Source organism: Muntiacus reevesi, chromosome 12 (genome assembly GCF_963930625.1).
Source record: "Muntiacus reevesi chromosome 12, mMunRee1.1, whole genome shotgun sequence".
Taxonomy (NCBI): Eukaryota; Metazoa; Chordata; class Mammalia; order Artiodactyla; family Cervidae; genus Muntiacus; species Muntiacus reevesi.
The window spans coordinates 73,216,345-73,244,248 of record NC_089260.1 but is presented as its reverse complement, the minus strand read 5'-3'; the positions used below and the strand labels follow the sequence as shown (position 1 = coordinate 73,244,248).

At 45.7% G+C, this 27,904-nt stretch overlaps 1 protein-coding gene across 1 annotated transcript in view; it reads left to right on the top strand.

The window, feature by feature from the left end:
* FAM135B (family with sequence similarity 135 member B) overlaps positions 1-27,904 on the top strand; it is a 146,838-nt gene that overhangs the window by 116,919 nt on the left and 2,015 nt on the right. Inside the window, exons 8-17 of the mRNA XM_065903154.1 lie at positions 1,253-1,302; positions 8,681-8,836; positions 9,856-9,929; positions 13,498-13,652; positions 14,807-16,826; positions 19,076-19,242; positions 20,743-20,834; positions 21,854-21,951; positions 24,015-24,166; positions 27,674-27,784. Of these exons, the coding sequence (XP_065759226.1) occupies positions 1,253-1,302; positions 8,681-8,836; positions 9,856-9,929; positions 13,498-13,652; positions 14,807-16,826; positions 19,076-19,242; positions 20,743-20,834; positions 21,854-21,951; positions 24,015-24,166; positions 27,674-27,784 (3,075 nt within the window). The remainder of the gene's footprint in view (positions 1-1,252; positions 1,303-8,680; positions 8,837-9,855; positions 9,930-13,497; positions 13,653-14,806; positions 16,827-19,075; positions 19,243-20,742; positions 20,835-21,853; positions 21,952-24,014; positions 24,167-27,673; positions 27,785-27,904) is intronic.

Here is a 27,904-nt window from a genome sequence, read left to right as displayed (position 1 = left end):
GCAGAATGAAGGAGTAGATGCAACATTGTGGTTGTTGCCTTGACCTCTGGCGCCCTCTTACCATCTGGGTTTTGTCAGCTCTATGGTCCTCTTTTGAAAAAAATTATATTTGGCCACACCACGTGGGATGAGGGATCTTTGTTCCTTGACCAGGGATTGAACCCATCTTCCCTGCACTGGGAGCGCAGAGTCTTCTTAACCACCGGACTGCCGAGGAAGTCCCTCTCATGCTGTCTTTGAAGCACATGATCTTGGAGTTGAAATTTTTCAGGTCAGATGCACTCAAAGGAGATCCGCATAGTTCAGAGCCAGTTTAGCTCAGGCAGAAAGTGAAGACACGTGTACTCATAGTTGGCTTCTTGCTTCAACTTTTTTTTTTTACCCAAAGAACTGAATTTATTTGTCCATTCTCTCACTCACCATATTTTTATTGAAGGTTTACTGTGTACTGGGCATTGTGCCAGACACCAAGTCACAGCCATGGGCACGGACCAAAGTCTGTGCTGCCTCGTAGGGGGTGGAGGGCAGCTGCCAGGTGGACAAGCGAGTGCCCACTCATGAGGGCCATCGGAGCTGAAGGTTTCCTTGCTCTCAGCTTTTCAGCAATGCTTTCGTTAAAACTCATGCTTCAGCCACATGTGATGTGAAAACTCATCACAGCCTCTTGGAACTAGGGAGAGTGCAAACACAGGCAAAACTCTGAAACCACAAATGGCCAGAGTGCACCCAGTTCCAACTGAGAAAATGGCAAGGTTGCAGGCTCCTCTGCTGCCTGTTGGGAAGGTCATGATGAGGTGGTGGTGCTGAGCAGGAGGCTAGGCTCTGCGACCTCACTTTCCTGGACTTCTGAACATCCAGCTGTGTGAAGGGGATCTAGATCTAGGTACCAGATGTCAGGACCCAGGTGTGTGTGTGTGTGTGTGTGTGTGTGTGTGTGTGTGCACGCCCACATACCCACAAAAGCACAGCAGAATGTGGGATTGTTTTGGACCTCACTAAGTGAACCTGGGGATCTTCTGTTTCTCAGAAATGCACCCATGGAGCATGTTGACTTTAACCCAGGGTGACATCACATGGCTTCAAATCATGCTTTTTATTAATAGGATCTTTTAGACCCAAAAGATGACAGGAGTTCACAGAGCCTGTAATTTTTCTGTGACGTCAATGCTGACTTGAAATCTGTGCTTCTTTCCTTCCATTAGCAATTCCACAGTTCAGTATGTGTCTGTTTCATTGTTTTTTTTCTTTCTAGAGTCACTTGCTGTTGAAGAAACACTCTCTCAGCTGTGCTCAGAGCTACAGGTAATCAGGGAGCTAACTCCTTGGTTCTGAACGGCAGTCATTATATGGGGCAGAGTTCCTTGCTTGGTGTAGAGATCAGAGATGAAAAGACACGACTGGTAACCTCCTGTTATATCTTCAACTGAAGAAACAGTCTCCTATCCCACTGCCCTAAATCTCTGGGTCTCTTAGACATCTATTGTGTGCCCGGCCATGTGCTAGATATTTTTAAAACACCAAACAGGTTAACAGGTCTTGGTTTCCCTGACATTTACACTATTTACTGGGGTTCCCCAGTGGCTCAGTGGTAAAGAATCTGCCTGCAATGCAGGAGCCACAGGAGACGTGAGTTCCATCCCTGGGTTGGGAAGATCCCCTGGAGAAGGGCGTGGCAACCCACTCCAGTATTCTTGGCTGGAGAATCCCATGGACAGAGGAGCCTGGTGGGCTACAGTCCAGAGGGTTGCAAAGTCGGACATGACTAAAGCACCCTAGCACTCACACTTTTTATTGTCCATTACCCATCCACCTAACAAATGTTTGTTGACTTTGGGTCATGTGCTTCTCATGGAGAGTGACAGAAATCTTGCACCTTGGCTCAAATGGCTCACACTTGGCATGAGGCTAGCTTCAATGATGACAATGATGTTGAAACAGTAATGTATGTTCACCAAAAGTTCATCAAGCATGTACTAAGAGTTTGTGCTTAATAAGTACTCAGCTGATGCAAGCAGTTGTTTACAGTCTCTGGAGCACTGTTACATCCCATGGTGTTGGAAGGTCTGGGTGAACACGGTTATCCTCATGTAATGAGAGGCACATGAAGTGGTAGGGAGCATGCCCTTCAGGGTTGGTGACATGGCTAATCCATGTCTGGGTAGGACTTGAGATGGTCTTATTGCAAACTAGCAATTCTGTCTTTTAAACCAGTGTTTTTTATCCCTGGCCTTTCAGTAGAAATACACTTGGACTAACATCTTGACCTGTGTCGCATCTAAACTGGTTGAAACAGGGGAGGTGGGAGTGGAGCTCATGGGTTTGCGTTTTTCATTAAAAGCTCCCCAGATATTAAAAAATCAAAACTGAGTGAGGAATCACCTCACACCCGTTAGAATGTGCTCTGCTGTGCTTAGTCGCTCCGTCGTGTCTGACCCTTTGTGACCTTCCAGGCACCTCTGTCCAGGGGGATTCTCCAGGGAAGAATATTGGAGTAAGTTGCCATGCCCTCCTCCAGAGGACCTTCCCAACCCAGGGATCGAATCCAGGTCTTCCCCATTGCAGGCAGATTCTTTACCATCCTTGCCACTAGGAAAGCCTACCTGTTAGAATAGCTCTCATCAAAAAGACAAAAAATACATGCCGGCAAGAATGTGGAGAAAAGAGGACCCTTGTGCACTGTTGATGGGAATGTAAATTGGTGCAGACACTATGGGAAACAGTATGGAGTTTCCTCAAAAAAATTAAAAATAGAACTACCATACAATCTAGCAATTCTAACTTCTGGGTATTTATTCAAAGGAAATGAAATCATGAAGAGATATCTGCACCCCCGTGTTCATTGTAACCTTATGTACAATAGCCAAGGCATGGGAATACCCTGAATGTCGACCTGAATGCATAAAGAAGATGCACTGTGTCTATGTGCAGTGGAATATTATACAGTCACAAAAAGAAGGAAATCGTTATATTTGTGACAACATGGATGAAACTTGATGGCATGATGCTGAGTGAAATAAGTCATTTGGAAAAAGACAAATGCTATATTATCTCATTTATATGTGGAATCTTAAAAAGAAAAAGAGGCTCATAGGAAAAGAGACCACGTTGGTGGTTGCCAGGGGTAGGGGTGGGTGGAGGTGAGGGAAGCAAGTGAAGGTGGTCAAAAGGTATAAACCTTCCATTATAATTAAGTTCTGGGGATGTAATATACAGTATGGTGATTATAGCACTTCTGTATTATATATTCAAATTTACCAGAAGAGTAGATCTTAGAAGTGCTTATCACAAGAAGAAATGTTTTATCTCTATGAGGTGATAGGCGTATTAAATAACTTTATTGTGGCAGTCATGTTGTTACCAACTAGTGTTCTCAGCCTTCTTAATCAATAGAAATTGATCAGAGGCCGGACAGGGAATTCAGGCGAGGCTTTATTGGGGTCCCTGCTGTAGAAGGAGGGAGAGAGAACAAGTAACAGGTTCCCTTGCTTGCTCACTCCCCAAGGTGGGGGCAAGCTGGTTCTTTATATGGGGTGAGGGTAGGGTGTGTCCAGGGCCAGGGGAAGGGCTTAGGTGTTGTGTCCACCCCTTAGGAGGTGTCATGTACAGGGGGCATGTGCAGAACTCTGCTTTTGCCTCGGGTTCTTCAAAACTGGCAGTTGGGTTTTGGTCTCTTTGTATTTTTTGCCCGGAATTTATTTCAAGTGCCCATGCACCCATTACTTGTAGTCTCACACAGTTTCTTTGTATTTATTGCTGGAGGAGAGGGGTGTCCAGATGCAGGCATTGCAGCACTGCTGCACAGAATCCCAGATCCCAGCCTGTGTCGGGGTCACAGAATACATGTGTATCATCATGCTGTGCGCCTGAAATGCACATTCCCCAGGTGCTGCCCCCACGGCAGCCGCGAGTGCCTGGGGTCGGGGGACACATGTGTGTCCCCATTCATTTTGTCACAGAGGAGCATGCTGCCCTGAACCACTAAGGGTGGACCTGGGGCCTGAACCCAAGGCCATCTGGGAGCCACTGTGGTACTGATGCATCTGGTCCCCGCAGTGGTTCAGGCGACAACTGGGGCTGCTGGACATACTTCACGAAAAGCCGGTGGGTTGCCTGCCTGCTTTGGCACGGAGCCCACAAGCTGCAGGGAAATGGCCCCTGGTTTTGAGTGATGGTATTGCCGCAGACTTTAATCTGGTTCAGAGTAACCAGATTAGCTGCAGGGAGGGAGGCAGCTGGGTGTCAGGGAGGGAAAGGGGGAGTTCGGGTGTGCATCGGGCTGCTCTGTGGTTTGCAGAAGGGCTAGCCCACTGCTGGGAGTGAAAGAAAAAGAGCTCCCTCCCCAGAACCTTCCTGAAAGGCACATCACTGCCCACAGGGTGTTTAGAGGCAGGGCATCACCACCAAGTGGTCAACCAAGCATATGGTCACAAAAGCATCCATTTCAAGGGTGGACTACGAAGTGGAAACTGTTTTGGGTGCTTTAAGACAATTTGAAAGCAAACATAGAACTCTGCAGTCACAGAGCAATTCACCTGCACTTTTTTTTTAAATTTATTTTTATATTTTGACTGTGCCATGCAGCATGTGGGATCTTAGTTCCCCAACCACGGATCGAACCTGTTGCCCCCTTCAATGGATCCGTGGGTTCTTAACCGCTGGACTGCCAGGGGTGTGCCTGCACTTTTACTCTATGTGACTCTTACTCACATTTCTTAAGCACCTACTATGTGCCGACTACTCTGTTGGGAATACAACAGACACGAAGATGGCAGAGAGCTTCCCAGGACTAACAGCCCACGTGAGGCAGGAGCTGTCGGTAGCATCACTGCTGGACCAGGAGCATAACATGGGGGGCAGGGCTTTGGGAGCACAGGCAGCTCTCAGTGAGGTCAGGAGAGAGGCAGGGAGGGACCACCGTGCAAAACCAGGGTGAGACTGGACCTGATGGAGTGCCACTGGTGCTTGGGACCCAGGATGGCTGCAGGGTCGGGGGGGTGGGGGCATTTGAAGCCGGCTATGGGAGGCTGGGCTGGAAGGGTGAGCTGGAGCAGCTGGTCAGGGGCCCTGCTGTGCAGTGCTTTAAGAAAGGATGGGTTGTGCTCTCCGTAACCGATGGGAAGGTTCTAGTGAAACTCAGCTACACGCTTCGGTACAGCAGACGGGGTCAAATCATGCAGAGTATCCACCAAATCCTGATGTTTGGGTCCTACCTTCAGAGATGAGCCCAAAGCCTTTATAGTCTCCCAGTGATTCAGTTTGGGGCTTTGGGTGGTGCTAGTGGTAAAGAACCTGCCTGCCAGTGCAAGAGACTTAGGAGATGTGGGTTCGATACTTGAGTTGGGAAGATCCCTTGGAGGAGGGCATGGCAACTGACTCCAGTATTCTTGCCTGGAGAATCCCATGGTCAGAGGAGCCTGGCTGGCTATGGTCCTTAGGGTAACAAAGAGTCAGACATGACTGAAGCGACTTAGCACATGATTCAGTTTGCAGCCAGGACTGAGGCCCATGATGAGAGAACACAGTTAGTTTAGGGGATATGAAGCAGGCTTTTCTCCACCTGACCCCTGCTTACCTTGAAGACACAATGCTGCCATCACCTCCTCCAGGAAGCCTTCCATGACCTTTTTACAGTACTCAGGATCCATCTCTTTCATAGCAGTTTGTAGGTTTAACTATGGAGATAGATAGCTATAACTGGACCATGTGCCTCTTCCAGGACTGGACGTATTTATCTTTGGCTCCCCAGAGCTCAACATCCTCCAAACTCACAACAGGCATCAGTAAACCACACAAGGGGGTGGGGGTCAGGGATGATTGAGCAAAGGAGCTTGGCTGGGCCCAGGTGAACAGCAAGAGGGCAGTCACAAAGCAGAACAGGTGTGTGTTTGCAGGCAGCTTCCCCTGAAATGGCACTGGGTCCAAGCTGCCTCCTTGTTAGCTTGAAGGGCTTCTCTTTTTCTCACAAGAGAGACCCTTCCACGCCCATCATCTGTAATTGAACAGGCCCAGGCCTCCGTGAGGTAGGAAGTCCTCTTGTGGCTTAATTAGAAGCTTTCTTAATCTTACCTGGAGCCATTTCTGTCATCAACTAGGGGAAAAAATAATTCTCGCAAAGACACATTTAATGAATGGCTTTGCCATTCCTCTCTGGTGGCTGAGCTCAGAATTCATGCTGCGTTTGCCAGTATTGCTGAAATGGAGGGTGGGGAGGGCTGGAGTGTCAGGATAAGAAGCCCAGTGAGGGAAGTTCAGTTGCTGAGGCCCAGGTGCCTCTCAACAGATGCAGAATCACCCATTTACTCAGAAAAGAGCTGCTGAGCTTTCATCATCCATCAGCTGTGGAGAAGGAACAGATAATATTGAAAAGGATAAACTTCAGTGTGCAGGCCAAGCAGGGCACTGAGCAATACCTGGCAAGTGGTATCCTGAGAATAGTCTGTGCAAGGTCAAGTAGACTTCAAGGAGAGGAGGGCTGGTCTTACACTTGAAACACAGTGGAAGTTTCAAAAGAACCATCAGAAACAAGGCAGACTGATGTGTGTATATGTATGACTGATGCATTTTGCATCTAAACTAACACAACATTATAAAGCAGTTCTAATAAAAGTTAATTTGAAAAGAAAGAAACAAGGCAAATTGCTTTGCTCTGGAAACAGTTCCCTGGTGCAGAACAGACAAGTCCAAAGTGGTGGAGAGAACAGGAAAAGAGATTGGAAGATGAGAGGAGACCTTCCAAAGAGAAGTACAAGCTGATCAAGGGTCTGGTGTTTGCAAAGAGCTGTGTGTTCAGGTTGATGTGGCTGGAGCCATGGGTAGCCCCAGGCCGGAGGTACAGCTGGGAACATGATCAGGGCAAAAAGTGCCCTGTGCTGATGCAGGAACTTGATGTCCATTAATGAGGGTAACTGGTTGGAGAATTTAAAGATAAGCCACTAGTAGTCCATCTAAAAGCCTTACTCTCCAGCCTACAGGTTTTCCAGTGGCTGACTGTGTCCCTCACCCTCCAAGTCCTTCCTTTTCTGACTCTTAACACTTTGGGTCATGGATTATGGACCTGAATCAAGACTGAACATCCTGTTTTCTCCCTGACTCCCAACAGAACCAGTGATGGAAGCAATGCTTCCATGAGAAGAAAGTAAGGGTCATTCTTTCATTTTGGAGTTTTGTACCTTGTGTCTTCATCAAAGACATATCTTTCCCCGTGGAAGAAGCAGCTTAGAGATGCTATAGTTAAATGATGCTTTGTATCTGGAAGCTAGTCTTTAATTACAAAGCTGCAATACCCAGCAATTAAAGAGCCTTACTGGGTGTCAGATTTCTTTTTCTCTGTTTTTCTTGCTCTCAGATGCTTTACACCACCCTATGTGCATTATGCTAGTGTCAGCTGTTAGTCTAAGAAGAGTGAAGAGAACTTTCAGTGTTTCAAGCTAGGCTTTGGACATCATTATGTCCAATAAACAGTTATTTGCTTTGCACCTTCGTTTTGCAGATGAGAAACTGAGGCACCCATCAAAGAAGGAGTTCAGAGAGGAGTTTGAAATGGCCGTGGTTATGTATCTTTGCATTATTTTCCAGGGCAGATAGATCCCTACACTTTTTTTTTTTTCAATGTTCTTGAGTTCATGTTTAACCATATCTTAAGGAAGAGGATACTATACACATTTGTATTGAAGTATTCTTGAATTATATTACATTGATTTCAGGTGTACAACATAATCTTTGATATTTTATAGATTATACTAAATTTAGTTATTCTAAAATATTGGCTCTACTCTTCATGGTAAACTCACCTTCCCACCTCCTGCCCTGGATGAGGCTCTCTGGAGGCAGAGACACTCTCTTATTCATCTTCATGTCCCCATGTATTCTAAGCATATGCCTGGGTCATGGGAGATGCACTTTAAATTACTGATAGATAAATGATGACACCTAGGATTCAGTGTTAGGCTTGGACCACTGGTTCTCTGGCTATACTCAGAGATGTAATCTCTCTCTCACCACTCCAGAATAAAAGTCACCCCCAAGCAGATGGCTGTCCCAGCTTTAAACTGAAGCTAGCCCGAGGTTCCTCCACCAGCTCCAGGCCCTGTTGAGGCTGAGTCCTTCAAGCTTTCATTAAGGCAACCTAGGATTCTCCTTAAGAAATGTGAAGTCGTGGCAGCAAGTTGGTGCTGGGTCTGTGGAGCCCAGCCATGAGGAAATCACCTAGCGAGTTAGATGCTGTGTGTGAAGTTATAAAGACTTTATCGTTTCTCAGTAGATGTTTTCCAGCACCTACTCTGGAAAGGCAGCATGGTGCCCTGGCTTTGTGGGGGGATGATCTTACAGCTCAATCCCAGCTTTGTGTGACTTTGGGTATGCTCTATTTAATTCTCTCATTTTATTTTTGTGTAAAATGATGGTTACAATAATTCTAACATAGGTTCATTGTAGAGATTAAGTAGTTCATGTATATATTTAAAAAGACGCTTTGTGTTTTACTTACCAAGTACTCGCTGTTAATAAGTGGAAGCTATCATGATGGCCAGATACTGAGTTCAGAACATAATGGGCTATAGAGGAGAGTCTGGAGAAAGAGAGGGATTCATTACAAGCCGAGAAGCCAGTAAAGGCTTCAGAGGAAGATGGCAGTAGCTGCATAGAGCAGAGGTCCTTCACTACAACACTTTTGCCTCCCCAGATGTTGAATAATCCAGAGAAGATAGCTGAGCAGATAAGCAAGGATCTCGCCTGGCTGGCCTCCCACCTGATGGCCCTGTGGACCCAGTTCCTGGACACAGTGACACTGCACTCCCAAGTGACCACTTATCTCACCCAGGAGCATCACACCTTGCGGGTAAGGGGTCAAACAGTATAAGTTCTGTAGTCACATGGCAGAGATAACTCAAGGAAGCTTTTCAACAGTTGGTTCATTGGGCAAAATAAAAGTCAGGATTGGCTTCTGTCAACCTAAGTGCTAGTCCTGACCCACCATGAACTTGCAGAGAAATTTTGTGAACTTCCTTTGGTTCTCAGTTCTTTGCTCTGAAAGTTGCTCAGTCCTGTCTGACTCTTTGTGACCCCATGGACTCTACAGTCCATAGAATTCTCCCAGGCCAGAATACTGGAGTGTGAGTAGCCTTTCCCTACTCCAGAGGATCTTCCTGACTCAAGAATCAAATCAGGGTCTCCTGCATTGCAGGCAGATTCTTTACCAACTGAGCCACAAGGGAAGCCCATTTGCTCTAGGGAAGTTCTTTGCTCTACTGTTCATAGAGTACCAGCCTTGGCTACCAAGTGATGGCGAGCCGATCTTAAAGAATATGATGAAGTGCTTTGAAAGTATTTTGAAGAAGTATCTTCACATGTCATCCATTGTTCTTAAGGCCATTTTTTTTTGCCACCAGATGGAAGTGCACAGGGGGTGGGGACTCATGTTTAATAAAAGATGTTGGTCTTTTCATTTCCAGAAACAGGACAGAGAGCTGTCTACAAAATCCATAGTGGACACACTTACATGACTGATTTTGCACCTTCTATTTCATCTGCATTTATTTATGGCCTCTGTTTTCAAGTGTCTTTTATTCTAATAGAAGAAATAAGACTTAAATTTAAAAAAACGACAGAATGCAAAACAAGAGCAGATCAATAAACATGTGTTCAATTGTGTCCATAAATCAGGTTTGTGTTAAGAACTAGAAATGAGAGAGGGCAGCTGTGGAGGGCAGAAAGGTGTTTCAGAACCTTTGGGTTGTGGGCTCAGCTCTTGTCTTATTAATATATGTTACTTCCCTCATTGAGCCTTAATTTCCACTTAAAAACTGAAGGCCAAACCCACCCAGTGAGTCACGTTGTTTATACTGTTTTATTCTTCAGGTCCGAAGGTTTTCCGAAGCCTTCTTTTATATGGAGCACCAAAAACTTGCAGTCCTGACTTTTCAGGAAAATCTGTAAGTAACCAATGGCATGTCCACATCATACTGTGAGCGCCAAAGACATTCGTGTTCGAAGTTAGCTCTTCCCTTCATCCTTGGTCATGAAGGAGAGAGTCTGCCCATCTTCTTACATTCAGGTACATTTTCTCTGAAGGCAAGAGCCAGACAGATTGCTGAGGCTGGAGCTGGCAGGTGGCAGAGAAGGTCAATAGCCAGAGTTTTTGCTGTTGTTGAGTATCATGATGTTTCTGTAGACAGATTCGAAACTTCCTAGGTCCTTGAAGACATCTGTGCTGAGTCCTCTTTGCAAAATGAATTAGGAGCAGGTGGTATGGCCACAAGCTATGTCAGGGAAAAAAAAACCCCACAGAATTCACCTGAGACTTTGCAGCAGCTATGAAATGCATTTAGCATAAGAATTAATACTGAACTACCTAATTAAGAGGATAGACGGGGAAAGTGTAAAAATGCTCAAAAAAGTCAGAGGGTTGACAGAAGATGAGGTCATTGTCTCTCATTGTAGATTTCCCTGGTGGGCAGAGTCAGTGCTTCCTGCTTCCTCCAAGATGTTTGGTCTTGGCTACACAAGTTTAGAGGTTTCTTTCTGTTTCCAAATAGTATGTTTGCCTCCAAAATACATTTGAATGGAATAATGTTTGAGATGCCCCAGTAAATCCAGTAGGAGAAACGCTGAAATTCATCTATCACTTAGGACAGACCTGAAGATCTTTTCACTTTCTTTTTTGCACCTGTAAAACCTGTATGTAGTCATGTGTGAATGTGAGAGTTAGACCATAAAAAAGTCTGAGTGCCAAAGAATTGATGCTTTCAAACTATGGTGTCGGAGAAGGTTCTTGTGAGTCTCTTGGACTGCAGTGAGATCAAACCAGTCAACCCTAAAGGAAATCAACCCTGCATATTCATCGGAAGGATTGATGCTGAAACTGCAGCTTCAGCCACCTGATGCAAAGAACCAACTCATTGGAAAAGACCCTGATGCTGGGAAATATTGAAGGCAGGAGGAGAAGGGGATGCCAGAGGATGAGATGGTTGGATGGCATCACCAACTCAATGGGCATGAGTTAGAGCAAGCTCTGTGAGATGGTGAAGGACAGGAAAGCCTGGCGTACTGCAGTCCATGAGGTGGCAAAGATTCAGACTCAGACTCAATGGAGCAACTGGAGAACAACCTGTATGTCAATGTAATATGGCTAAAGCATCACTTAGAGGTTAGGAATGTTTTGGCCAAAGTGGTAAAATACCACTTTTCTGAGGGTGTAGTATTTGAGCAGAGACTGGGGTTATACTATAACTCCAGGTCTGGGAGTTGGTGATGGACAGGGAAGCCTGGTGTGCTGCAGTCCATGGGGTCACAAAGAGTCGGGCACGACTGAGCAACTGAACTGAATTGGGGTTATAATAAGTCATATCCTGATATGAGAGAAGACTGTTGAGTCAGAGGAGATAGCTGGTGTAAAGATTTCTTATATGGGAACATAAGGTGTTTGAAAGCATCAAGAAGCAGGTATAGCTACACTGGAGTGAGCAAGTAGGAGAAGTAGGGTAGGACCCAGCCTATGTGGGATCTTATGGGCCAGGATAAAGAATTCAGACTTCATGCTATGATAATTATAACTAACGTCTTAAAAACTGGCAAGTGACTGTGGTGGAAAGACCTTGGATTTCAAATCTCATATGCATGTTTTGAAATTTTGATCCTGGAACTTATGCTACTTGTGACATCTGACTGGTTACTGAGCGTCTCTTAGCTTGCGCTTAGGTGTAGAAGGGAGATTCCTTCATTCAGCAAGTGCCTATTTAGTGTTGACTGTGGGCCAGACACTAGTTTGGGCATTGGACATCCAGCAGTGAACCAAACAGACACATTCTCATGGAGCTCATATTTTAGTAATGAAAACATATTTAAACATAAACAAATAAATGTGCTATGCCAAATGTAGTAAATGCTTTGGAGAAACATATCAGTGTGGCAGGCTGTAGAAGGTGCTATCTCTCTGACATTTCAGAGATGGGCTCCCTGAGGAGACATTTGAGCAGAGCTCTAAAGCAGGTGAGGGACTGAGCCCTGTAGATACCAAGTGATTATATCATTTGTCCCATAGTGTAACTTCAGATATTGGAGAAATTGATTACCATTCAATTAGTAGTAGATATTAACCTATAATAAAGAGCATACACTAGGATACCAATGATGCTATGTAAGAGGAGGTAAACTTAGAAGACTCTTGAGAGTCCCTTGGGCAGCAGGGACATCAAACCAGTCAATCCTAAGGGAAATCAACCCTGAGTATTCATTGGAAGGACTGATGCTGAAGCTAAAGCTCCAATATTTTGGCCACCTGATGCGAAGAGCCAACTCACTGGAAAAGACCCTGATGCTGGGAAAGAGTGAGGGCAGGAGAAGGGGCCGACAGAGGATGAAATGGTTAGATGATATCAGTGACTCAATGGACATGAATTTGAGCAAACTTTGGGAGATAGTGAAGGACAGAGGAGCCTGGCGTGCTGCAGTCCATGGGGTCACAAAGAGTCAGACATGACTTAGTGATGGAACAACAACAACATAAGTTTTAAGTCATTAAGAATAAGAACTATATCCTAAAGGGGTGGGATGGAGGGGTGGGAGGGAGGGTCAAGAGGTAGGGGGTTTATATTTACTTATATGATACATTGTTGTATGGCAGAAACCAACACAGCATTGTAAAGCTGTTATCCTCCAACTAAAAGTTAATTTAAAAAAATAAAAGAATAAGGACTATAGAATTGAGAGGAAAATTTTATTTCAGATTCAGGTCCTAAGTGCTGTAAACAGAATTAAACCTTAGATTGAGATAGTGAACATGGGCTCCGTGATGCTGGCAACTCAGCATGCACACGGGCATTCTCATCTAGGAGTCAGAGATGGAGGGGAGGGAGGTCATGCTGTTTGCATCAGAGACAGAACCATCCTCCCAAATCAGGGTGGACAAGTGAAACTCAGCTGTCAAGGCTTGTCTTGTTCAAGCACAGACTAGAGTGTGTCTCTCAAGTAATAGGTTACAGCCATTTAGTGGACTGTGAAATTGTCTTCATGGCTTTGGAACAACACTTTTTGAATGAAATAAGATAGGCCAGGTAGTAATAAGAAGCTTTTGTTTCAGCATGTGTGTTTCTGGGAGTGTCTGTGATTGTACTGGGTGGTCATGGAAAATGAAGGGCATTTCTTGCCATGGGTTGCACTATTTAAAAAGTGTTTAAAAGTTACTGGTTAGTAGCAAGGGTATGTTTTATCACCCCTCTTCCTGTTTGACCACTGCCAGCCAGTTCTTTTCACACAGGAAGGAAGTGTTCAATGAGTTTGTTGAATGAATGAATATGAAAATGTTGATAGTACGAAGACATGTAGCCAGGGCTTTGGGGGCTGGATAGGTAGCTGGGAATAAAGGAAGGGTGGATAGACAGATGGCAATTGTTAGAGTCTACTGGACATCTTCTAAATGCTGTCTTGGGATGAGAGGAAAGGGGCAGCAAGAATAAAACCTTTAAATCACCCCTGGATGCTCACCGGGTCCATGTTCCCCAGGATCCAGACCCACAGCCAGCTGTCCCTGGATATCCGGAATTCAGAGTACCTCACCACCATGCCCCCACTGCCCGCAGAGTGCTTGGACATTGACGGAGATTGGAACACCCTGCCCGTTATCTTCGAGGACAGATATGTGGACTGCCCAGCCACAGGTGTGTCTTTTTAGTTTTGGAAAAACTCAGGGTTGGAATTACCATTGGGTTCCCATCAGCTATTCTGCTTACATCCCAATAGCCATGGGAACAAATCAGTGAGGTGTTTTGTCAGTTCATAGAGGAGAAACAGGAACTAAGATTAAGCTTGTTATTGGAAGTGACTTCATTGCAGTGAATGGACAAACTCATGGAACTCAAGGACAGTTACAGGAAAGACCTGTTTCTGGACTTCTGGGGTGAGGTGTGGGAGGGAGGTTCAAGAGGGAGGGGATGTTGTGTATAGCTATGGCTGATTCGTGTTGATGTATGGCAGAAAAACCAACACAGTATTGTAAGGCAATTATCCACCAATTAAAACATAAAAGTCTAGGTAACTTCTGAAAACAGTGCAGTGTTTCAAACAAAACATGTTAGTGGGTTTTCAGTTAGTTGTACCCTGACATCTAGTGTCTACACTGTGCATGACAGCTTGAATGTGTATAAGGTCCAGAGATAGCAGCCAACCCAGCTGCTCAAAACAAGCGCAAAACATTGGCTTGTGTGTGTGTGTGTGTGTGTGTGTGTGTGTGTGTGTGTGTGTTTGTGCGTGTGCGTGCATACACACATGCACGTGTACAGGTGTGTATATATATGTATATATCTATGCTAATATGTTATATGTGTGTTAATCTTCATTATATTTATATGATTGAACTACAGAAAATTTGAACAGTTGGAAAATATATTTAAAATAAGCACCACTGTCTATCAGAACCCAACATGAGCAACTGACATCCTTTGTTATTGCTTAGTTGCCAAATCATGTTCAACTCTTTGCAGCCCTAGGGACTGTAGCCTGTCAGGCTCCTCTGTCCATGGGATTTCTCAGGCAAGAATATTGGAGTGCGTGGCCATGCCCTTCTCCAGGGGATCTTCATGACACAGGGATCGAACTTGCATCTCCTGCATTGGCAGGTGGATTCTTTGCCACTGAGTCATGAGGGAAGCCCTTCTTACTTGTGAAATTTCAGGAATTTAGAGGTTATCTCTCAGGGTCAAGGATCAAGGAATAGAGTGCAGACAATCTCTTTATCATACAATCAGGTGGATCACTTGTGAAAGTAGAGTCTGAAGAGTATAACACATTTTTCTTTCTTTTTTTCTTTCTATAGGATGTAATTTGAGTATTTACCCTAATTTTGATGTTCCAGCAACAAGTCCAGCAATAATGAACCTAAACGACAGAGAGGAGGACCTTGTTGTAAATAGAAAATCACCTTTGAAGGAAAGCCTTGTCTCGGCCTCCATGAAACCGCTCCGCAGGGAGTCTGGTGAGGAGGTTATTAGGTGTCCCGGGCCCAGTAAGAAGGCCGCCACACCCGGTCATGTGGACGTGTGCTCTGAGTCTCAGGTGTATCTGACGGTAGGTGAATTCCAGAGCAAGGTGGGTGTGCCTGAAGTTGACCATCAGATTGGCCCAAGGTCTGATGTTGAGGGGCATCCGCTGGCAGATGAGGACCTGCCCAGGAGGAGCCCTGGTCCAGAGGATGGCCAGGCCCCAGTGCGGACCTACATTGATGTGAAATCTAGCAATAAGAACCCCTTCAGAGCAGAACCCACAGTGCTCACTGGTGCCCAGCACGAGAGTGGGTGCTCCAGAGACAAGCACGATTTCGGCAGAACTGAGCGAAGCAAGGGGGTGGCAGGTGGAAGTCATCACAGTGCCGTCTTTTCAGAGAAAACCACCCTACATGAGTTAAGTTGTCTAGGAAAGGGCGTGGACCAAGGGAGCAAGATGGTGCTGCTGAGTCTGAAGGTCACGCCCTCGGAGCCCTGCGAGCCCCTGCACTCTTCTTTGAGGGACCCCTTGGACATCAAGGGTTTGCCAAAGGACCCTCACGCAGAGGAGAAGGAGGAAGTGTCTGTCCTCTCTGGGGTCATCAAGAGATCTTCTTCCATCATCTCTGACTCAGGCATTGAGAGCGAGCCAAGCTCCGTGGCCTGGTCCGAGGCTCGCAGCAGAACCCTGGAGCTAACCAGTGACAGAGACTTCTTGCAGCAGCTGGTCCGGAGACACGCCCTGCACAGAAACTCTCTGGAGGGGGGGCACACCGAGAGCAACACGAGCCTGCCTAGCGGGATCCAGGCCTCTCTCACGTCCATCAGCTCTTTGCCTTTTGAGGAGGAGGAGCGGGAACTGGCACTCACGAAACTGACTAAGTCAGTGTCTGCGCCCCAGATCAGTAGCCCCGAGGAGTCTGCTGAGGATGCGGACTCCGCGCGGCATGGGGGTGGTCCCTCTGAAACTTCAGCCGTGCCCACCGAGAACACCGACCCCTCAGGACGCTGCCTTCGACTCAGCGATGGCCCCGCAATCCAGGAAGCTGGGGTCGACCATGCCCTTGTGGAGGAAGTCTCAGACGCTAACAACCTGCAGGGCCCCAGTTACATAGATATCCCCAAAGGTCAGGAGGGTCGGTTTGACCCCCAAGGCCCCTGCTGTCTGGATGGCAGGACTGACAACCCTCCAGGTGTTGAAACCAAAGGTCTGGGTTTAAAAATACCACACCTCCTCGGACTTGCAGCGCCTGGGCACAGAGCTTTGCCCAGAGAACCCGTGGAGACCCCGAAAGGTGTGCCTGGAAACTCTGCTGCGGGGACAGGAGCTTCTCTCGACAGTGGCATGCTGGACGTTGAGAGTTTCACCCACGCCAAGGTGCCTGACGTGAGCTGTGCAGGCAGTGCCAAAACCATCGACGTGGACTCTGCAGGGGAGCAAAGCAGCTGCCCTGGCGTCGTGGAGGACACGGCGCCGAGCGGAGGAGCTGACACCTGCCCAGAGGATGTCCGAGAAGCAGACACCATGGGCTCCGCTGTGACTCAGTCCGTTCCCTCCCAGGTTACGGGAAACCAAGAGCCCAGGGCAGGCACCTCCATCATGCTGTCCCACGTGACCTCTGCAGAGACCTTCTCTCTGGACAGCCTGAAATCTGTTGAGGTTGTCAACCTGTCTGTGTCTTGCACTGCCACCTGTCTCCCTTTCTCGTCTGTGCCCAAGGAGACCCCTGCCAGGGCTGGATTCTCCTCCAAACAGACCCCATTCCCCATCACTCATCAACCTTTGGGCTCCTTTGGAGTCGTTCCCAACCATTCCAGGAAGCTGGAGGAGGAAGTCAGCGAGAGGATGTTCAGGTAGGTTTGCTGATGGCCAGCTTCTATCCCAACATCATGTTTCAGACTTTCCCACATATTGCTCAGTTTCATGCATACTGTGTCAGGATGGCGTATCAGGTATTTTCTGATTTAGATAATGTAATATACTCCTCTTGTACAAGTCAGGAAGGTAGAATAGTAAAAGGAAGTAAAATGATCAATAACCTCATCTCTCAAATAGAACCCATGTGTAAGTTCTTCTATGTTTTCTCCTATGAGCACTTTTATGTATATATTTTCTTGTTCTTTAGTCACTAAGTCGTGTCCAACTCTTTTCGACTCCATGGACTGTAGCTGGCCAGGCTCCTCAGTCCATGGGATTTCCCAGACAAGAACATTGGAGTGCCATTTCCTTCTCTAATGTATATATTATTAATTTGCAAAAGTAAGATAATTTTTACAAGCTCCAAGTTTTTTGCAGCTTCATATATTGGAAACATCTTTCTATATTTATAAATCTATTTTGCATTGCCATTTTAGTGTTTAAATAATATTCCATTGTATAAATGTACCATGAATTATTAACAAAATCCTTTAAAGATAAACCGTAAATGTTTTTTTTTCAGTTTTTCTTATGATGAACCACCTCTGTCTTTGCACAATTCCTTTAAGAGCCATTTGAGAATAGGACTAATTCATCAGATTTTCTTCCTAAACACCTCTTGGGTGATTATTAAGTTTATCATTTCTTTTGAAATGCCAGAATCCATCCCTTTATCCTTGTCTTGGGTCCATATTCATAGCAGTCCTTCCCCTATAAACTATGCATTTGATTAAATATAGTATTGAACCATCTAACCAAAATATCCCATTTCACTCACTTGTTCAAAAAAGTGCTGAACAGTTACACATTTATAATATCTCCAAAAGAAATTGCACAGACAGGTAAACTTTGGATCCTGTGTTTTGCGAAGACTGTTAAATACCTAGTAACGCCCATGTCATCAGTTTAATTAACACATGGCAGGCACTGTCCAGTACCGGTTCGTGTCCTGTGCTCCCAGCCTAAGAAGGAGGTGGAGAGATGACAGAAGCAAACGAGGGCAGTTGCGTATACGGGGTGGTTCATGTGTGCACAGCTGAGCCAGAAAAAGAAGGACCTAATTTTTCTGTGGCGCGATCAGTGTGGATGGAAATGAATGGTGGCCAGGAGAAGCTTTTTAGAGATGACACCTAAGTGGAGGAGAAACTATGAGGCATCATGTTGATGACAATGATGGTGGTGATGATATGGCTGGTAATAGATTTCATCTTTTGCTTTCACTATTTAATCTGTTTCAAGTACTATATTAAGCATTTTGCATTGATTATATAGCTTCATACACAAAACAAAGACAACTTCATGAATTCAATGAGGGTGTGATGCCCCTCTGTTTCTACAAATGAGGAAACAGCGCAGGGAGGTTAACAGTTGGCCCGCAGGTGGTGGTTGTACTCTTTAGTCACTAACTTGTGTCTAACTCTTTGCCACTCCATGGACTGTGGCCCACCAGGATTTTCCATCCATGGGATTTCCCAGGCAAGAATACTGGAGTGGGTTGCTGTTTCCTTCTCCAGGGGATCTTCCCAACCCAGGGATGGAAGCCACGTCTCCTGCCTTGACAGGCAGATTCTTTACTACTGAGCCACTACGGAAACCCCCAGATAGTAAGTGTCAAAGCTGAGATTGTGACCTTGGAGTTCTGACTCCTGTGTTCATGCTTTTAATCACCACCTGGTCAGGTAACCAGGCAAAGAAGATGATAACCAGGTGGAAAAGGCGTTTCAGACAGATGGACCCGAATGCACAAACACATGGAAATAAAGATAAGAGACATAATTCCTGCAGGGAATGAAATATCTTCTCCAACTGTTCTTTTTGGGGGCTGGGGGATGATACTGGAGAAGTCGGTGGAGGTCAGGGTAATAAACTTTCATTCCTGGAGCACTAATTAAAGATTGTGTGGGTCCTTGAAGCTGGATAGAATCTCTGAGGTTCTGTTCATTACAGGAACCACATCTGCAGAAACCAACTCAATCTAGCCTTTGTTTTTCCTGGATTGCTTTCTTGCCTCCTTCAGAACCAAGCCTTCCTCACTAACCTCTCCCATGAGGTACCATATTCAGCCTTTGCCGCTTGGCACAGACTTCCTTATAGATGTTCATCACTCCTGCATCTCAGCTCAACTCATCTCCGGTTCAGCGTGGAGCACACAGCTCAACTCGTGATTAATTAGTGTATTCTCCAGTTTTTATCAGGCCAAAGAGAAATTTAAAAAAGAGCTGAAGATTGATGGATTTCTGTACAGTGACTTATCTGTACTAGCTTCTGACATACCGTATTTCCCACCAGAGGAAGAGGAAGAAAATTTGGAAGATGGGATTCACCTGGTAGTCTGTGTCCATGGCCTGGATGGTGAGTAAAGGTTTCCTCCTCAAAATGTTGTGATATAGACACATTATCACATTTATGATTGAATCTAGAGGTTTGTTCAACAAATGTTCAGTAGGCAACTGTGGAATGATATTAAGTATACTGGATCTAGGAAAATGGCATGGTCTTGCTCCCAAAGGAAAGATCTCTTTGGCAAAAAATATGTTTGAGTTAATGAAATACCCAAATGATGAATTAATGCAATGGAGGGATAAATAAGTCACATCCACTTTATATGGGATCTAACAAATGACTAAGGGTCAGAGAAATGAAAGGGCCCCTCTAGGGCTTCACTGTTGCTAAGCAACAAAACCTGTGGTCACATACTTCTTATGATAATCAAATAGGGAATGGTGATGGCTTCACTTCTGTGGCACACTCTTATTAATATCCTTACTTTTTCTCACTCTTGGGGCTAATGCCTTTAATTGTCTGCATCCAGTCCTAGCTATACGCATCACATAGCAGAACGCTGAGTCAATAGGTCTATTTGGTGAAGTGGCCAAGAATCCAGTGGTAGATCATCCACTTCAGATGATGATGATGGTGGTGGTGGTGGTGATGATGGTGAAGACCAGGATGTATACGTCACTCACCATGGTCCCGGAGCCTTCTTAGATGCTTAATATATATTAATGGGGTTGATCCTGACAACAGCCCTGCAGAGTAGCTACTATTATCTGGCCCATTTATAAAGGGGGAAACTGAGTAAGAGGGCAGCTAAGTAACTTGTATAAGGTCCCACAGCTACTGCAGTTGACTCTCCATGGTGGTCCAGTGGTTGAGACTTCGTCTTCCAGTGCAGGAGCTAGGATTCAATTCCTGGTCAGGGAACTAAATCCCACCTGCCTCATGGCCAAAAAACCAAAACATAAAACAGGGACAAGTTCAACAAATTGTAGCAAATTCAATAAAGACTTTAAAAATGGTCCTCGTCAAAAAAAAAAAAAAAAATAGCTATCAATGCAGGAGGGAATATATATATACACACACACACACACACACACACACACTTGCAGCTCATCTGCACTGTAACAGCAAAAACCAGCAAAACATTGTAAAGTAATTATCCTCCAATTAAAAATAAATTAAAAAAACAACTATCAGGCTGGGTTTTGCTGCTTATCAACAGCACTTGAAGAATGTCCTGAATAAACAGAACTAATTGAAGAAGGGGGAGGCAGCGTGTCTTCAACTGTTCCTGGACTGTTAAGTTCTCAAGCCAGAAACTGATAGGTCGGGGATTAATCCCAGTGAGAGAGGGCTTCCAGGGTGGCCCTGAGCCTATGTGGACGGGAGGAGGGGGCCGCACATGGCCAGTGGGGACCAGTGGGCCGGACATGTGTTAGTTGCTTTTGTTATGGACTTAATGGAAAAAATGGGAAATGGGAGGGATAGGAGAGAAATAAGAAATAAATCCTTAGTGTGTCAGATGTCACATGATTCAGTGTGGGTCTGTGTGGGGTTATCTGTCCTCTTTAGGGAACAGTGCCGACCTCCGACTGGTAAAGACTTTCATAGAACTGGGGCTCCCTGGAGGAAAACTGGATTTCCTCATGTCTGAGAAGAATCAGGTATGACAACAAAAACATCAGAACCGAAACAGTCCCTGACTCATGTCTTAGATGAGCCTCCTAAATTCACCGTGATGGTTATGGCCACACAGGTGGGATGGAACTTTGCCAGGGGACCCTGGCCAGGTGCTCAGGTCTGGAGAGCTCATTTTCCTTGGGGAGGAGGAAATAATAAGAAAGGGGAACATGTGAGTCAGGTGACTGGCCCTCTCGACCTCACAGGTCATAGGTTGGGTGACAGCTTGGAGCATAAACGATCTGTGGGTCTGTCTGGGGAAGGGGTTTGTCACTGGTATTGGTGTAACCAGTGGAGCTGGATCATGACCTTTTCATCATCAGAGGGAAACTATGAACTATGGAGCCTTTGCCATTTCAGGGCTGGAGCTTTAATGGGGTGTCAAGGTAGATGAGACTTGAAAGAGTCCATGACCAAGAGGTGGGGTTGGGTGTTGTCACTGATTCCCAGTTCAGGGGACTTGAAACGGATGAGGCTAAGTATCCTCTAGAGGCAGAGTACTGCTTGTAACTAAAGGGCCTCATGGCCACGGGGCATGGGAGCCGCACAGAGAGTAGTCAACAAGCAAACATCGGAACTTAGCTTCATTGCTCCCGCTTAGTGGTCAGTCCTTCTGCCTTTTCTCTGACACCTGCTCTGTACAAGGCCGTGTACTCTGCAGGGTGAAGGGACAGACATGTGAGGAAGAGGAAAGAGAATCATTTCGAACATCTACGATGTGCTGAGCCCTTGGCACCTGTTTGCTCTTTTAATCGTCACAACCTTTCTTTAAAGGGTGGACCCTGTTATCTCCCCGTGGAAGAAGGAACCCATAGTCCAACCTGGAAAGCCCCAGTTGGGGGTTACTTTTCTTGATGTTGAATCCTAACTTGTAGCCTGAGGTCAAGCATGGGCATGCCCCCGGGATGTACCTTGAGGCTTGGTGGAGGAAAACGGGCTTGTGCACAGAGCCTGGCCTTGTGCGACTGGCCCCTCAATACCAGTTTCCTCTCTTTCCTTTCAGATGGACACATTTGCGGATTTTGATACCATGACTGATCGGTTACTGGATGAAATCATTCAGCACATCCAGTTGTACAACCTCTCCATATCGAGAATTAGGTAAAAGGAAACCACAGGTAGTTAATGCTGGGGCGAGCGGTGCCATTTTTAAGTGTTTGCTGTATACAAGCTCAGCATGATGCCACTTGAATACCAGGCTGGGATTAGTTAACTTGGGGCTTTTCAAGATTACTTTCAGAGCAGCCGTGGGTCCCAGGGTTGCTTGACATGCCCTTGTCTGGCGTAGCCGCTGTGTAGGAGCCTACAGCTTGTGCAGCTCAGGACAGAGGACTGGACTTAAATATTTGTGTTCCGTGTGCTCAGTCCTGTCTAACTCTTTGTGACCCTTTGGACTGTAGCTTGCCAGACTCCTCTGTCCACAGGGTTTTTTCAGGGAAGACGACTGGAGCGGGTAGCCGTGCCCTTCTCCAGGGATCTTCCCAACCCAGAGATCAAACTTGTGTCCCTGCATTTCCTGCATTGCAGGCAGATTCTTTTTTTGAAGGTTTTCTATTTCATTTATTTATGTATTTTTTCATTTATTTTTATTAGTTGGAGGCTAAATCCATGGCTGATTCATGTCAATGTATGCAGGCAGATTCCTTACCTGCTGAGCCATTGGGGAAGCCCTTAAATAAATACTCTAGGTTTTAAGTCCTTGTTTTTTTGACAGTTACAGGTTTGTGTCCACATTCTACCATGTAACCTTGAACAGACTTTCTACATCTCTGATCCTGTTTCCCCATCTATTAAGTGGACCAGCCTGAAGGGATTCATTAGCTGCCACATAAAAGGGCTTCATTCAGCACTAACTGTGTCCTTACACTGTAACAGACCACTGGGTGTCAATGCTGAAAGGATTAAGGGGATAGTCCATACTGTGTTCTGCAGGCACCTGCCGATGTGGACGTATCTGGAAGTGAGTCCTCGATATCCACGATCCCATTTAGGCCTTGGGGATGAACTATCACTTCTTTATTTCATAAATGAGGATGCAGAGGCCTACAAAGTTAGGTAAAAATAAAAGGACGTGGGAATTCCCTGGGGGTCCAGGGGTTAGGGCTCCCTACTCACTGCCAGGGACTGGGTCCCATCTCTAGTCAGGTAACCTAAATCCCACAAGCTGCACAGCAGAGTCAGACAAGCAAACAGACTGTCAACAAGCTGAGAAATTCACGGGAATTCCCTGGCAGTCTAGTTGTTAGCACTCGGTGCTCTCACTGCCAAAGGCTTGGGTTCAATCCCTGCTGGGGCTACTAAGATCCTGCAAGCCCCACAGTACGGACAAAGTTAATAATGATAATACTAAAAAGTAAGAGGACATGGGGGCTTCCCTGATGGCTCAGACGGTAAAGAACCTGCCTGCAATGCAGGAGACCCAGGTTTGATCCCTCGGTTGGGAAGATCCCCGGAGAAGGGAATGGCTACCTACTCCAGTATTCTTGCCTAGAGAATTCCATGGACAGAGGAGCCTGGCAGTCTATAGTCCACGGGATCCTAAAGAGTCGGCCAGGGCTGAGCAGCTAGCACTTTCACTTTCACTTTTCAAGGGGAGCTAGGGAACTCTGCCTCTCATCTAGTTGGGTTTCTATAAATAATTTAAGCCGAAAGTGCTAATGTGTGGGATCCACAGATCTCGGAGCAGTGGAGCGGCCGGAGCAGAGTATGCATGGGGGCCTGAGGGGGTGACGGAGGGTGGAGGAGCCCTGGAGAGGCAGGTGGAAGTGGGCCAGGCTGAGAAGCTGGGACTTGACCCTATGAATGACCGGAGGGTCCGTGCTCCATTTGTATTCCAGAAAGGACCTCCAGGTGCCCCAAGGGAGGCGTAGAGACCAGAACTGTGTGGAGGGGCTGCTCTAGTAACACAAAGTGGGAAGGTGTCTGTACTTGTGACCACACTGGGCCCAGGGTCTCCATCACGAGGGCTCCATCCTGGGCTCCACGTATCCAGCATTTGGAAACCCTAATGGGGATGAATTACTGCCTCCACCTTCACCCTGCATTTTCCCCTAAGTCCTGAGGGAGCTGGAGGCTGGCTCACCCCTCGGTGCTCCTGGTGTAGCATCCCCCTGGCTGCTGCCGTCCTGCGGTCACTCACGTGGACCCTCCCCGTCTCTCCGCAGCTTCATCGGCCATTCTCTCGGCAACATCATCATCCGATCGGTCCTCACGCGGCCCCGGTTCCGGTATTACCTCAACAAACTCCACACCTTCCTGTCGCTGTCCGGGCCCCACCTGGGGACCCTGTACAACAACAGTGCCCTGGTCAGCACAGGTAAGACGCCGCCAGCATCAGCACCCCTCAGCGTCATGCAGGGCCCAGGGGAGGCAAAGCAGAGATGGAGGCTCTTCCTGATGGAGCCTCCTGGCTTTAGAGCCAGCCTCTGCAAAGTGGTGGCACTGGTCAGCCACCGTCCCACACCTGTATCCGCCTGCCCTCAGGGTGGACTGGGCTGCTTGATGTCCTCATAGGAGGTGGCTCAGATCCGTTTGCTTTCACATTATTGCAGAACATAAGCTGGGAACATGGGTTATTTGAGACATCAATACATAACAAATGGAAGTTCTTTCCTTTGCCAAGCTGTCTTTCCTCACAAACCAAGGAAGCCAGTTTTGAACAGAAATAAATGATTTAGACCACATTTTCCCCAATAGTAATTTTGCAACACTAGTGAAATGTCTCACTGAAAAATGAGACATTACCAATAATCCTTCCCACCTAGCATATTTAGAGTGATTTTGTATGGCTCACTCTCCTTATATTTGCATTCACGCACATTTGCATGGCAGTAAGGCTTCCCAGGTGGCTCAGTGGTAAAGAACCCACCTGCCAATGCAGAAGACATGGGTTTGATCCCTGGGTTGGAAAGATCCCTGGAGTAGGAAATGGCAAACCACTCCAGTATTCTTGCCTGGAAAATCCCACAGAGAGAGGAGTCTGACAGGCTACAGTCCATGGGGTCACACAGCTGAGCATGCACATCATCACGTCAATCATAATATATATACACCCTGTGTCTTATTTCCTTGCATCTTTATCAAATTTATTTATTTGTGCATGTGACATAATACTCTTCCATGTTAATGTCAGCATAACCAGAGTAAATAGCTGGACTTCGAAATGAAAGGTTGATTTTCACTTTTCTGTATCCTAAATGGATCTGTTCAGTTCAGTTCAGTCACTCACTCGTGTCCAACTCTTTGCAGCCCCATGAACTGCAGCACACCAGGCTTCCCTGTCCATCACCAACTCCCAGAGCTTGCTCAAACTTCGATGCATTGAGTCGGTGATGCCATCCAACCATCCTATCCTCTGTCATTCCCTTCTCTTCCTGCCTTCAATCTTTCCCAGCATCAGGGTCTTTTCTGGTGAGTCAGTTCTTCACATCAGATGGCCAAAGTATTGGAGCTTCAGCTTCAGCATCAGTTCTTCCAATGAATATTCAGGACTGGTTTCCTTTAGAATGGTCTGGTTGGATCTCCTTGCAATCCAAGGGACTCTCAAGAGTCTTCTCCAACACCCCACAGTTCAAAAGCATCAATTCTTCAGTGCTCAGCTTTCTTTATAGTCCAACTCTCACATCCATATATGACTATTGGAAAAACCATAGCTTTGACTAGATGGACCTTTGTTGGCAAAGTAATGTCTCTGCTTTTTAATATGCTATCTAGGTTGGTCATAGCTTTTCTTCCAAGGACCAAGTGTCTTTTAATTTCATGGCTGTAGACACCATTTGCAGTGATTTTGGAGCCCAGAAAAATAAAATCTGACACTATTTCCATTGTTCCTCCATCTATTTGCCGTGAAGTGATGGTCTGGATGCCATGATCTCAGTGTTTTGAATGTCAAGTTTTAAGCCAGCTTTTTCACTCTCTTTCATTTTCATCAAGAGATTCTTTAGTTTCTCTTTGCTTTCTGCCATAAAGGTGGAGTCATCTGTGTATCTGAGGTTATTGATATTTCTCCCGGCAATCTTGATTACAGCTTGTGCTTCATCCAGCCCAGAATTTCACACAATGTACTCTGCATATAAGTTAAATAAGCAGGGTGACCATATGCAGCCTTGATGTACTCCTTTCTCAATTTGGAACCAGTCTGTTGTTTCATGTTCAGTTCTAACTGTTGCTTCTTGTCCTGCATACAGGTTTCTCAGGAGGCAGGTCAGGTGGTCTGCTATTCCCATCTCTTTAAGAATTTTCCACAGTTTGCTGTGACCCACACAGTCAAAGGCTTTGGCATAGTCAATAAAGCAGAAGAAAATGTTTTTCTGGAACTCTCTTTATCTAGGATCCAACAGATGTTGGCAATTTGATCTCTGGTTCCTCTGCCTTTTCTAAATCTAGCTTGAACATCTAGAAGTTCTCAGTTCATGTACTGTTGAAATCTGGCTTGGAGAATTTTGAGCATTACTTTGCTAGCGTGTGGGATGAGTACAATTGTGCGGTAGTTTGAGCATTCTTTGGCATTGCCCTTCTTTGGGATTGGAATGAAAACTGACCTTTTCTGATCCTGTAGCTGCTGCTGAGTTTTCCAAATTTGCTGGCATATTGAGTGCAGCACTTTCACAGCATCATCTTTTAGGATTTGAAATAGCTCAGCTGGAATTCCATCGCCTCCACTAGCTTTATTCCTAGTGTTTGCTTCTGAAGGCCCACTTGACTTTGCACTCCAGGATGTTTGGCTCTCATTAAGATCTTTTTAGTATAGTTCTTCTGTGTATTCTTGCCACCTTTTCTTAACATCTTCTGCTTCTGTTAGGTCCCTACCATTTCTGTCCTTTATTGAGCCCATCTTTGCATGAAATGTTCCCTTTGTATCTCATCTCTAATTTTCTTGAAGAGATCTCTAGTCTTTGCCATTCTATTGTTTTCCTCTATATCTTTGCATTGATCACTGAGGAAGGCTCTCCTTGCTATTCCTTGGAACTCTGCATTCAGATGGGTATATGTTTCCTTTTCTCCCTTGACTTTCACTTCTCTTCTTTTCTCAACTATTTGTAAGTTCTCCTTAGACAACCATTTTGCCTTTTTGCGTTTCTTTTTCTTGGGGATGGTCTTGATCACTGCCTCCTGTACAGTGTCACAAACCTCTGTCCATAGTTCACCAGGCACTCTGTCTATCAGATCTAATCCTTTGAGTCTATTATTCACTTCCACTATATAATTGTAAGGAATTTGATTAAGGTTATGCCTGAATGGTCTAGTGGTTTTCTCTACTTTCTTCAATTTAAGTCTGAATTTGGCAGTAAGGAGTCATCATCTGAGCCACAGTTAGCTCCCAGTCTTGTTTTTGCTGACTATATAGAGCTTCTCCATCTTTGGCTGCAAATAATATAATCAATCTGATGTTGGTATTGACCATCTCGTGATGTCCACGTGTAGAGTTGTCTCTTGTGTTGTTGGAAGAGGGTGTTTGCTATGACTAGTGTGTTCTCTTGGCAAAACTCTATAAGAAGCGTCTTTAAAGATTTTTTTTTTTTTTTTTTTTTTTTATATTTCAGACTGTTTCCTTAGGCTAGATTTATGGAAGGGGATTGAAAAATCAAAGGATTTGGTTAACTTCATGACTCCTGAAGCCTGTCTCATAAGATTTTATCTCTGCCTCCAGAATGTAACAATACACATGTACCTCTAACTTTCCAAGTATTTGCTAAATTGCACACTCTCCTTTTTAAGTTAACTAAAAGCCACAGTTGAACGTTAATCTTTCCCTATTCTTTTTTTGCTTTTTTTTTGGTTGGATCTGTTTGATGTGGGTTTGGCTTGGTTTTCATCTTTCTAGGCTTGTGGCTCATGCAGAAATTGAAGAAATCCGGGTCACTTTTGCAGCTGACCTTCAGGGATAACGCTGATCTGCGCAAATGTTTCCTCTACCAACTAAGCCAAAAGACAGGTGAGTAGATCCCCCAGCTGCACACCGAGGTGGTGATGAGTGAGAGCTGGAGAGCCAAACCTTGAGAGCCAAGTTAGACTCAAGGCTGTGTTAATTCACTCACAGAGGGATGTCATCAGG